General features: G+C 39.4%; 1 protein-coding gene across 1 annotated transcript in view; it reads right to left on the reverse strand.

The window, feature by feature from the left end:
- Positions 1–13674, reverse strand: part of scn12aa (sodium channel, voltage gated, type XII, alpha a) — a 31810-nt gene that overhangs the window by 3835 nt on the left and 14301 nt on the right. Inside the window, exons 10-21 of the mRNA XM_019257205.1 lie at positions 13017–13230; positions 12760–12926; positions 12300–12671; positions 12048–12174; positions 11589–11827; positions 10332–10505; positions 9700–10056; positions 6672–7109; positions 3384–3501; positions 3077–3231; positions 2319–2492; positions 421–543 (exon numbers count right to left, since the gene is read on the reverse strand). Coding sequence (XP_019112750.1) covers positions 421–543; positions 2319–2492; positions 3077–3231; positions 3384–3501; positions 6672–7109; positions 9700–10056; positions 10332–10505; positions 11589–11827; positions 12048–12174; positions 12300–12671; positions 12760–12926; positions 13017–13230 — 2658 coding nt within the window. The remainder of the gene's footprint in view (positions 1–420; positions 544–2318; positions 2493–3076; positions 3232–3383; positions 3502–6671; positions 7110–9699; positions 10057–10331; positions 10506–11588; positions 11828–12047; positions 12175–12299; positions 12672–12759; positions 12927–13016; positions 13231–13674) is intronic.

The raw sequence follows: 13674 nt of genomic DNA on the forward strand, positions 1-13674 counted from the left end.
ATGCCAACATGATTGCAATTGAACCACATCAGTAAGGTTCATAGAAACTAAACAAGAACAAGTCTACAGCCATGATAGTAGCTGTGTGATGATGGACTTAAGCAAGTTTGCTATATTCTCCATCTTAGTTTAGCATGTAAGCATGGTAACACTTGCTAATTAGCACAACACAAAATACAGCTGAGGCTGATGGCGATGGCATTAGTTTTTCTTGTAGTGGGTCATAAACCAGAATGTTGAAGGACAAATTTTGATGTGATGGTGGTGCTAGAGGAAAAGTCAGTTGATGGGCAGTCACACAGAGCAGCGCCCTGAGAGCAGTTGTGGCAACAGTCATGGCAACAGTTGTTGAGACATTTTACTCCAACCAATCAAACTCTGTTGTAAAAAGGAGTGCAGTTCAGAAAATGTTTTTCTCACCCGCATGCCCTCAAATCTGGACAGAGCTCGGAGAGGTCTCAAAGCCCGCAGGGTCCTCAGGGACTTGATTGCAGCAAAGTCAGAATATCCCAGTGAATTTGCTACCAGGCTGATCAAGGACACCTATATTTAGGACAAAAAGACACGTTTACTGTCAGAATCATGAGATGAATTCAAATGCGTAAATCAATATTTGTTCATGTTTAAACCTTTGGGGGGAAAGTAGAAATATATTTTTAATAATATAAGAAAAAGAATACAAATAATGTGAAAAGGACTGAATGACGTCAATATTAGTCAAGGAGCGGCATATATTTTCTGAGCAATTATAAAACTTTAAAGAAAAAACATAAAAGATCATAAAATGCAGGTCAAAAACATAACTGAAAACTTAAAGAGCCATATTTTAGAGTTTTGTGCACTTTGGGACATTCCACAGTTAGGAACATAAATACATATTTTTTTTGGTTTAGATTTGGTTTGGTTGTTATATTGTCTTTTCGCAAATTTAGACTTCCACTCTATTCTACATCCAAAACAAAACAAAATGGTATTCCGCTGTTGAATGACCCTTGGATGACAGCTATGAATGGAAATGACATGATGAAAAAAGTAAAAAGAAGAAAATCCATGTCATGACTGATGATGACAAAACACAGACAAGTATGCACATATAGATATAGTGACCATGCATGCATACTCAGCTATATATGCATATAAAATGTATATATATCAAATAGAGTGAGTTTTATAAAGAATCTGTCTTTGCCAATTTTTCCCAATTTGATCCAATAAGTTAATAAAAACAATTTAGGACCAATAAGGTCCCAATGGTCTTTATTTCTTTATAAAAGTCTATTTACATGTGTGTTTGTCCAATATATCTAAAGAAGATATTCAGATAAAGTAAGTTTATTCTCGATACAAGAAATGCGGCTCCAAGAAAGTACAGACAGAAAAAAACAAAGCAAAAAAAGACTAAAGTAAGTAAGGTGCTAATTTAGAGAGAAACAAAAGGTAGTTGACCAACAGTATTTGTCTTTTCTTCTAAACATACATAACAAATAACACTCACTACATGAATCAGAAACAACAGTTTAGACATGAACTCAACCGGTGCATTTCTAAATAAACAAAAAAGACTAATGTCTGTCCAGCTATGATTTTATTGGTTTGATATGCTGTGTAAAGAACCAAATCTTCTGTAGATAAACCTTAAGAGTATATGGCACTGAATTTGCTTTTGATATAAAAGCCAAGGTCCTGAAGTACATAATTCAAGTACAATAGTTTTTTAACACATTTCATAAGAAGTGCATTTGTTTGGCAACAAGACGGTGGCTTTTAATATCACAACAGAAAGCACTTACGAGTGAAGAAACACAGAAGCATTTGTGATGTGGATGTAAGTTTCCAATCTCAGAGCCCATACTCACCTGGAACCTGCTAACTACAACTTACCCTAACAATAGAGCGGTCTGTCGCAATCTGTGTAACAGCAGGTGAAATCAGAGGAGGTCAAGTCAGGCCTCAGGCTGCACACCTCAGGCACTTTGGATGACTACACACTACAGTGCCACATCCATTTTACCCAACAGTTTAGAAGAAGATGCTCACAAAGTGTAACATGACTCCAATCACTGGAGCACTTCTTTTTATTTGCCTGGCAAAATGCTGGCATGAGAGCAAATAGGCTTTAAATAGTCGGGGGAGCACAGTCAAGAAATTTGCAAAGTATAAATGAACTGTAAAGTGCTTTCCTGTGAATAATATGAAACCTACCAAGCTGAAAATCCCACAAACATCAAAAGATACATTCAGCTACATAAGAGGGATTACAGTTCAACCTGCATTCTCATGTAGTGCAACAAAAACACAACAACAAAATGTTCACTTACATCCACAATAAGAAAGTCGAGCCAGCACCAGTAGTTGGTGAAATATTTCTTGAAGCCATATGCAATCCATTTGAGGAACATCTCCAGCACAAAGATGTAGGAGAAGACCTTGTCGGCAGACTCCAACACCACCTTTACGACTTTTCTCTTCTCAATGTAAATATCTTCAAATGCCTGCAGCAGAAGACGAATAGCAGTATGACCACAACACTACTGTGTGTTAAACATACAAAACATCTGTTTGGAAAGTTTTGTATATTGCCTCAAAATTCCACCTGAAATGACGTAAAGAGGTCCCATTTTGCTGTCAAAATACTGTCTACATGTTTTTTACATGTATTTTCAATAGTTTTGTTGACAGTTAAATAGAAGATCACATGGAATGGAGGTAAACTTTTTACAGTAGTTTTCAGTTTTCTAAAAGGGTATACAAATGTAAAACTTTTACATTAACTTTTATTTGAAGTCTTCTGCCAATAGTGACAAATTATCTCTCATCGTATATTATATTATTTATGCAGTATTTTTTCTGCTTTCTTAAATTACATACAAGTTTATGTAAAATGACAATAACTATCTTAAATGTGGTTCATTATATAAATGTTTATGTCCAGATTATTATTCTGTCAGTTATTGAAGGTGTTTAATTGTAACAATTCTGGAAAAATCTGTAAAATATCAGTGTTTCTCTGCAAAACCTATATATACATATATACATATAATTATTTTATCTTTCTAATAATGCCTAGAAGCCGTACCAGAGCTCCACTGCTGAGCAGGATCATGAAGATGATAAAAGTCTCAAACCAGCTGTGTTCTACGATCTGGTAGCAGGTCTTCCTCAGCCTCCACCAGACCTGGCCCAGAGCATGGCTGGTATCGATGTCACAACACTGACAGTGCCTCGAGCAGACTGAGGATGAAGGCAGTAACAAACCAGTACAGATTACACCACATGAAGAACAGTAGTATGGAGGTAAAACATAATAAATGTCACAGAAGCTTTGACCATATGGTATGTTAATAGTTTTACTTTGGCTACAACTCTTAATTTTTAATTCTTACATTCTGGGAAGCATTCCTCTGGCTCCATACTCTCTTCAGCTAACTCTGACAAGTTGTCCATCTCTTCTCCAGGTTTCCTCAGATCCACTGTGCTGCCCTCTGATAGGCTGATCTCCTCCTGGCGAATGAGAAGTCTCACTGTTATCACTTATATTGTTACTTTTAGATTTATTATGTACTTGAACAAGGAAACAGTGTATGAACGACACACATGTATAGCACAGAATACAGATTTTATAGAATAAAATTTTAAGGATTTTGCAGGTGCTTTCCATCAGCTGTTGACGACTAAACATCTACTGTGACATCAGTGTTTGAGGTGTGGCCATATGCAGTGAAGCATTTTTCTGCCCCGTATTCAGCGTGGATTCATCCCATCAAAGCTATGTACCGCCTTGCCTTTCAATCTCATCTGAGCTTCAATATAATTTTGATGAGATTTTCGCATGTTGTAACAGCAACATATTTAACATGATTTATAGGACAGAGGTGCAGCTTCAATCCTATAAACCAGTACGAAGACTAATCTAGCATTAAAGAGCATCCACAGGACCTGGAGACCAGATTACCAGCGATAACAGTCTTAGTGCTTGAAGACAGAGCAGTGGGAAGAAGCACTGATTGCATGTACTCTGTACTGGCAGGATAGTGATCATTGTGTGTATTGAGTTCAGCATATGTGCTTGCTCTTTGTTATTTAAAGTGATCTACTTTAAATGTTTTAAAACTTTAAACTTTTGAAATGAGTAACTAAGGTAAAGTAACTACTAGAGTAACTTATTTGTATGTATTTAAAGCTCTACACGTGTCAAATGTATCCTTATTTACTGCCGAGCAGCTGGAGGAGTTTATTTATTTTATTTTTCCCTGATGCCTAATTCTGGTGTGGTGTGGTGGAGCAGAGCACAGCAGAGAAAAAAGGAAGAGAGAGAGAGTGCCAGACTGCAGCCTGCTGAGCTCAGCCTGGCCCTGCCTGGCTCTGCTCAGCTGTGTCAGTATAATCTGCTCTGCAGGACCTGGCTTCACATCTGGCCTGCCGCTGTCCTGCCAGAGAGGACATGAGCGACACACCCACAACAAACCGCAGCAAACACCCACGGGACATGGAGAGATTGAAGGAGCCAGGAAAAACAGGAAGGGCAAATGGGGTGAATCAGGCCAGAGAAAGAAAAAGGGAGCTTGATAAAAAGAGACTGAGAGAAAGACAGGATCAATTAATACACATGAAAGTTAGAGAGAGATAGTGGTTCAATGGTCTAATGGGTCCTAAAATACCAATGAAGGCATCACATCAGCCAACGATAAGCATCTAAAAATTTTTAATGACTCAGTCTCATTTCACTCATCAGGGTGTGGTGATCTTAATATTGATTCTCTCAGCCAGTCATTGCTTCCCTATTATTTAAACAGCCAAACAGCTAGCCTAACTCTGTCAAAATTGAACTAAATCCACCAACCTGTACCTCTAAAGCTCACTAATAAACACAATATATCTCCAGATCAATACAGAATGACCGTGTAACCTCACGGTCATGACAAGACTTAATGCACCCAGCCAAGAAATAGTCGGGTACATAGCTCCTCATAAAACCATGTTATTTTTACCCCTGTTTTTTGTGCGGATTAAACAAACAAGATATAACGTGTTAATTAGTGAGCTTTAGAGGTGCTGGTAGGCGGATTATGTTTCCTGTCGACAGTCAGGCTAGCTCATATTTACAGTACAGGCATGCGAGTGACAGAGATCTCATCTTAATCTCAGCAAGAAAGTGAATAACTGTAGTTCCCAAAATGTCAAACTATATCTTTAATTATAGCTTGCTTGTAATAAATTGTGCAATAATGAATAGTCGGGGGATAGTTTAGTTACCTCCGTCAGACTCTTGGCATGGAGTATGCTTAGAATAGTGATCCCCAACCCCTGATCCCTTAAACCCTATACAAATACATGGTCCACCCACACAGAGTGATTAATTATTATGCCCAATTAGACCTCTTCTCACAAGTTTTTATACCACTAGTACTTTATTTTAGCATAGCTCTGCCCACTAGAAGTCTAATAAACCCAAATAAGTGCAAACACCTGCATGGGTGTGCAGGGCCTTCAAATATTGTCCCTATGATTATTGGGCTGATTCCCAGAAAACGTAAGTCATGCAAGTGTGAGTGTGAGTCTGAAACTGAAGCAGCTAAATGGAATCTAGCCACCATTCATTTTATTATTTACACATGTGAAAAGATGAGCCCTTTATCAAGTGCAAATAAGTTAAACAGCACCTCACCGTGGCATACAGAGAGGTGGCTTAAAGCAACATTTTATCAGCATTACACCATGATAATAATTTCACAAAGGCTGAAGTACAAGACACTACAACTGGTTGTGTGTAGTTGTTCAATGACAGCAAAACAGATAAACCGTCCCTGAATCATCTGCTACAGGAACGTGGCACTGATAATGATATGCTCTTGATTATTTGGCCAGTTTGGATAATTGCTAAAAGAATTAGGTCTGGTTGATTTATGAAACACATAAACGGAAAGTATAGTTTTTTGGCTGATTTGCTTTCTGAGGAGACTTTGCCAGATGTTCACAGCATGTCGATAACTCTTAATAACGAAGTTGTTCAAACTGAAATAAAACATCTGGATTCCCAAGCTATATTTGTCTCAGCACATCACATCACATAGAGTTCACCTTGTCTGCTTCATAGATTAACAGCTTATGTGTCCAGTTCACAGCCCACCCCCACCTCGATTTCTGGCTGTCTCTCTGCATTCACTGTTCTCTTACTTCTGAACAACATGAATAGCAACAAATCAGAACTGGAGGACTGGAAACTGATTCTGCAACTTGTTGGATGCCATTTCATTTAAAAACTAGATGTTGATGAACCCATTTTCTATAAATATCTTGGGTACAGGTAAACAACCTGCGACCAGAAATCACATGTGACCTCCTCATGGTTCCATCATATTTTAAATATGCGCTACCTTTTCTTTTTACACGTCTACTGTAAATGGTATGGCAATTTAAATTTAAGAACAAGAACAAAAACACTGTTTATTTGCAGCTTTAAGTTAAGTGAAGTTGTTGAATCTGACAGTCCACACAGTGTTTCATTTATTTACTAAACTTTCATGTTGAGAAGTATTATTTACCCTTTAAATTTAGTAAATATGGTTATTTGAGTAATTAAGCTGACTATATTCTCGCAAAAACTATTTTGGTAGATAACCACCCAAAGACTGGTGCAACAGTAAACCATAAGGGTTCAGATCCAGTGTAACACACATATCTGGAGATGGGAAACTTACCATTTTGTTGTCTTCATCCTCTGATGACTCAGAAATGTCCTCCTCCTCGACAAACTCCACATCTGACTCTCCAGGTGCAATGGGAACAATAACAGTTAAGTTCGGGTTTGTCATGTAGCTGTCCCCCTCTGGTACGATGTACTTCTCTCCATAGCGTCCAAAAATCCCCCCGTTGCTTTCCACGTGATTTCCAGCCAGCTTAATGGCCTGACTGGTTTCTTTGGCCTTTTGCTTTCGACGCATCAAGCTGCGGTTGAAGATGTTCATGATGCTTGTGATGAGCCAGGAGACACCGGTGTTGATGCGAGCGATAGCAATTTGGATGTTGTTCAAATCACCGTCTTCGTCTGGAGCAGAGAGGTTGTCAGAGCTGAAGGAGCTGAGCAACAGTGCCAGAAAAAGGTTCAACACCTGTTGATAGACAAATTATATGTTACACTGAATTTAATTTGGAGAAATAATCAGTACATTGTTATCAGTTCAGAGTCATTTAGAGTCATTTATCTTCCTTTACACATCAGAGCAGAGATTACCCTGTAAGTATGTAAGTAAATCCTGCATTGTAAATTCAGGAGGATATTCTACCCATAAATTCTCAGACACATATGGATTTGGGTAATAATTTCAGCACCAAACATCCAACTCCCAAGTTATCTTTCTACAAACCTTTAAGCATCAAGCACATCTCTGCAGAGTAGCATGTGTGTGCATACGTAATGTCTGTGTAGACACTGAGCCAGTCAGAGATGGTGAGCATGAGCACATGATTAGTGATGAATGCCCCCAGACCTTCTCGCCCCTAAGCATGCTGGATAATCCTTTGGATAAACAGCTTCCCCACAATTAATATGCAGAGGACATTTCTGTCCGTTAAATTCTATTCTTTAAATCTCTTCTAGGAGCATCATTGTGATCTGTTTAACAAAATAGAGTCATCAAAGGTGTCTGAATCCAGCAATTGTAAAACAAGAGTACCTGCTATGTGCTCTTTAAGTCGTATCACCTCATCTTTTCTCAGTTCTACTGAAAAGGCAGAGATAATGAGTATTAGCAGATCTAATTGTCGGGTCTCTGTAAATAATATAGTTTTCTTATGATTTGAGCTACAAAAATAAAATTGAAGTGAACTGAATTAGATTTTAAATTTACAGTGTGATGTGGAGTGAAACCACCTGGGTAAAGATCATATAATGGTGCTGGAGGTAGAACAGACAAGTGACTTCATAATTGAACATTTTCTAAGCCTTGTGTCTGTCCAGCTTTGCTGTCTAGCATGAGACATAATGAAGTTTCCTAAAGAAATCATGGCAGATTTACCCCTTATATATTTTTTTTGTTTTTAAGAGGTTCTTAATCTAAATCATTGGATTTTGATCAGCTGTAGCCAAACAGCAACGTCAGTGTCATTGAAGTGAAGCCAATGCGGCGCAGCGCCAAAACTGCTGTTCCTCAAACAGCCACTTGAGGCTGGCTACAAAACAAATCAACCGCCACAAGCCCCCCTATTAAAATGTCCATCTTCACAGCAGAAATAAACATGTTTACAGCCTGGTTAATTTAAATGGCACCAGTGTCAGTCATCATCCAGGCAAAGACAAAGAAATATTTTTCACTAAAAAGGTTTTAAAAAATTTCAGACAGACAGATACATTTCCGAGTGTAAGATTAAATATGGAACAAACTAGCATTTAATGGCAGAAGGAACAGAGGGCATGCTGGGAACAGGTGTTTGAATCATATCCAACAGGAAGTCGACACTCAAAGCCTCGCTCCATTTTTTTTAAAAGCCTGACAGGGTTTTAAAACACTTTTATGACAGAAATAAATTCATTGTGGTGCAGATAATACTCATATTTCAGTGTTTAATACTATTCTAATATGTGCTTAGCATGAGATGGAAAAGCCACTAGCTGGTGGCTCATTTGTTTCCTGTTTAGACACATAATACAAATCTCTTGATCTATGTTAGGGTCAGGCCAAGAGTCTAAACTTGCCCTTAGTAAAAAATAGAATGGAAAATCTAATAATGAAATAATAATGAAAGAAAAACTCTTTCAGGCTGAAATAGTGCAACAGAAACCGACTACAACACTAACGTGTGATTTCTAAAATGACACTGTAAAACTACACTGATCACAAATGAATGCTGCAACTGTCAGATGTCTGCACTTCCTGGATTTTTCTTGATGAGTTGACGGGATGTCACACAGATTGACTATTTTGCAAAGAAACAGCTGCTTGAAATGATGTGTGAGCTGTGTTTGATCCTGTTTGAAACTCAATACCCGCTGAAATGGCTGGCCAGCGAGAACACTCTGTGGCCTTGGCTGATCCTTTGTACAGTCCTTAGGTCACAATGTCACTTATAAGGCTTAGTTTATTAGCAGCGGATAAAAAACCCTGTTAGTCATGAGGCAGCAGCAAAGCCGCTCGTAGCGCAAAGTGTGTCTGTTGTGGCTACACTTTGCACGACAGCATGTGCAGATAATACATATATTACTTAGGAAGGACAACAGATGGTTTATATGTCGTCCAGACATGATCTGTTTTGAAGTCTGCTAATGCTAATCTGCAAGACAGTCGCATGACGCTGGATACAACCACTCTCAGTGACTGGAGTATGTTCAAGAGCGCTTAAGGAAACAATTGTAGCATTGTAGCTACAAAGATATCTGAGTTTGCTAAATGTATCATGATAAGCCACCAACAACAGGTCAAGGATGTCCCGTTGTGTGGAATCACAGATCGTCACTAGTGCAACATAATCCCTGATTACATATGACATCATCATTGGGATTTGACAGCAGTTACTCTGCTTTCATTGACGTGCAATTGACTTTTGTATTTTTGATACTGTCAACAATCCAATAAAAAGACCAAAAAAGAACGTGTGACAACAAAGGAATTCTCTGACAGAGAGAAGCAAGCTCTATCAGTTTTGATTTTGGTCATGGGATTTGTTGACAGACATTTTAAATCATATAAGCAATATAACACTCACCACCAAGTTCCCTATGACCATGACCAGCATGAACACCAGGATACAGAGGGGCTGACCGGCCACTTCCATACAATCCCACATGGTCTCGATCCATTCGCCACACAGCACCCGGAACACAATCAGGAAGGAGTGGAAGAAGTCCTTCATGTGCCATCGAGGCAGCTGACAGTCGATAGAGATCTTACACACACAGTCCTGGTAGTTCTTGCCAAACAGCTGCATGCCCACCACAGCAAATATGAAAACGATGATGGCTAACACCAGCGTCAGGTTTCCCAGGGCACCCACCGAGTTGCCGATGATCTTGATGAGGGTGTTCAGAGTAGGCCAGGATTTTGCCAACTTGAAGACTCGTAACTGATGAAGAGAACAAGGTGAAGAAAACTAATAATGCTTCTCTACAGTATGTTTGATATTGGATTACAAGATTTTTTTGTCTCGTTATTTACATTTTTCATATAGCATTAATTTTAGTTTAATCTACATTAAAGCATCATCCATCATTATCCTTATATGTCAATCACATTTGATTGGTTGCATTCATTAACGGAAAACAAAGGCAATAACTATAAAATTGTCAAAAAGGATAATTTAACAAATGTACATGAGTGACAGTTCAAGATTTCTGTTACCAGTCTGAAAGATCGCAGGACAGACAGCCCCTCCACATTGGAGAGACCCAACTCCATCAGACTGAGGCAAACAATGACACCGTCAAAGATGTTCCAGCCTTGTTGGAAGTAGTAGTAGGGATCCAGAGCAATCAGCTTCAACACCATCTCAGCTGTAAAGATTCCTGTGAACACCTAGGAAACATGAAGAGGGACAGTAAAAATAAGAAGTAGAAAAGTAGCAAAGTTTTCTGTTCAAGTGGAACATTGCTATATTTCTTAAAGCTGCACATATTATTATTTCTATATGAACAATGGACTATGTGTACTTTAATGGTGTTGCTAGTAGTGACCCATGTATGACCAGCACCCAATTCTACCATTCCCCCCACTGAGCATTTTAGTGTCTTTTAGCTAATTGTTTTGGTTTTATGGACCATAAAAGTACTTTGGTTCAGTTTGTCACATATAATCATAAATGTTTCGTTGTATTTGCTGCATGTATAAAAAGGCAACTGTTGTAAGGTTAGATCAGTGATGAGTTTGCTTGTTGTTCCAGGCCCCAAAGTCACCAGAAAATATCAAATAATGCAGCTTTAATTTTTTTAAGTTGAGTTTTAGATCACAGAGGTGTAAAGTGTAACATGTAAGTGTCCCAGTTTTAGGACCAAAATATCCACATAATTTTGAGGAAATATCAAGAATGTTTCAAAATATCCTCTTACAATGTTAAAAAAAAAAAGGCCAGATCTGCTTCAAAAACTGAACACTTGTTACTCAGTCTGAGGTTTGAGTTTCTACCAAATTTCATAGAAATATTTTAAGGTTTTGTAAGACAAATTGACAAAACACTAACACACAAACAAACAGGACTAACAAATTAGCAACTTGGCAGAGTATCACTTCTATTTGCCTTCTTTTGAAAACTTGAAGACCCCGGCGGTGTCTATAATTTACCAGTAGGGGGAGATGGCAAAATACAAAATGTGGGAATCAGTCCTGCTAAAAGTGTTCCCTCTTACCAAGGATAATCACAAATAGAACCTTTGACAAAGGATCAACATGGCCCTATTTGACCTTGAGTCCCCACACAGCACTAGCTATAAAAAACCCAGCTGTCTGATATAGAAATACATTATCTGAATTAATGCCCTTCATCTTTCCTCTTTACTTATTTCTCAGTGGAACTTTCCTCTCCACTGCTAACCAAACAGCACTCAGGAGAAAGTGCATCAAATGTTGGAAACCTGCCCACCTCTATCATTAGAAAGTCCTTACCAGATTGCCCACTGAAAGCATAGTGTTGAACTCATCAGTCATGGGATAGTGCTCCAGGGCCATGAAGAGGGTGTTCAGCACAATGCATACGGTGATACCCAGATCCAGAAAAGGATCCATCACCATGCACTTCACCCACTCCTTTATCTGCAGCCACCAGGGGCAGGAGTCCCATATCAGGTACTTCCTAGCGAATGTGTACCAGCAGGGATGGCACTTTTGCCTCGACTCCTCCAACTCTGCAAAGAGACACCAGCATGAACCACTCATCTGCAGACCTTCTGTTAAAATGGAATCCTATGCTTTCTTTTCCTTACTTTTCAAACACTAATGGGATGTAACCTGAAGCCTGAATATGGACAACTCAGAGTCTTGTGCTATCAGAGAGTGGTGTCAGTCTTCCCATCTAACTCTATTCTCACTCTATTAACAATTCCTTTAATATTCAAAGGAACTCACCATCCATGGCATCGCTGAGGAAGCTGACAGAGCTCAGACCTCTTTTCCTCTGCACTGGAGGAGGATCTGTCACTGTTGGGGAAGGCTGGAGGAGAAGTCTGGGAACTGTGTCCTCTGCACTGGTAGCCTTCTGGTAGACAGAAAACACTCAAATCACACACAAGGGTTTCATCTCCCTTTCTTTGGTGGGCCGCTAATGAAGATTGATTGAGTTAAAATCAATGTTAGGTTTGGCAGGCTTCTATCACTCACTGTGTCTTCCTTGACCCTCTCCATGCTGTAAGCTGGCATGGAGGTAGCAGTATGTAGGCTCAGAGTGGTGACTCCATTCTGGTCTAGTGAGAGGTTGAGCCGACCATTGACGTTGAGGCTGGGGGTGAAGATCTGGGAGCAGTGGCTCCGCACACTGCCCGTCCTCCTCTTCCAGGGGGTTGCTATTGAATTGGCGCGACTCCTAAAGGCGTCCCCATGAACACTGTATTCATCATCCCCAAAGTCAGCCTCCGAGTTGTTGCGTGCCCGAAAAGAACTGAACGTGCTGATCTGGCTTCCTCTTCGGGTGCTGAGAGGGTGAGCGGACAGTGTGGCCAGCAGAGGGTGGACTGGAAGGGGAGACAGAGGAGGCTACAGAAACACAGGAGGTATATTAGATTCTATGGCTTGTAATGAGAACATTAAAAATGTTCAGAGTGTGATTATTGGGTTATTGTACCATTGGCTCATCTAGTGGTTCAAACTCTTCAGCAGCTTCCTCTGCTGTTTCCTCTGACAATGTCCTGTGTGACCTTCTTCTTCTGCTGCCGCTTCGACGTATGCTTCCTGTCTTCAGACAAAATGGAGACAGCTCTGGAGACAACACCGAGTCTGTATCCTGTGCTTGTCTTTTTGCTGCCAACTTGACACAAAGGAATTATGTAAAAGGATATAAGTTTTCATTTGTTGTTGAAAGCACACATGAAAATGTGACATTTTGTGCTGCACTCACTCTTTGCTCTCTGCGAAGGTGCTCCATAGCCAACTGAAACTCCCTCTCCTTCTGCCAGGCCTCGGCGATGGTTGCCTGATTCTGCTCCTCATAGGCCATGGCCACTACAGCCAGGATGAGGTTAACCAGATAGAAGGATCCCATGAAGATTACCAACACAAAGAAAACCATGTAGGTCTTCCCTGCTGAGCGCAGCGTCTGGGGGAGCAGACATGAAGTCAGTACAATTAAATTCACATGTCAAAGAAAAATTCTGGTCTTCTTAAATAGTCATATTCATAGTTTTGACATAATGTATGATTATGATGGATGGATTTTATTCAGTTGTTTTATTGCAGAGATTTGAGGACACAAAGATTCTGACACACAAAGCAGAAGAAATCACCAGCTTGATGATTAGAGATAACAAAATCCTCAGTTTCATCCTTTTTTATCTAAATCCCTTATTTGGTCAGTAGTGACAGTACCTAAATAAATATTATAGGTGTTCATCGAATGTTAAATGAGAAAAAGTAATAACTACACCCTCTACTCTAGCAAATATGGTTAGTTGGTTTTAGGCCACTTGGGGTCTGTGTATCTTATCACCTTATTAAGTTGTTATGACAATGTGTTATTGTACATTTAAACATCTAGCAGACA

The sequence above is a fragment of the Larimichthys crocea genome, chromosome X, assembly GCF_000972845.2.
Source record: "Larimichthys crocea isolate SSNF chromosome X, L_crocea_2.0, whole genome shotgun sequence".
NCBI classification, from domain to species: domain Eukaryota; kingdom Metazoa; phylum Chordata; class Actinopteri; family Sciaenidae; genus Larimichthys; species Larimichthys crocea.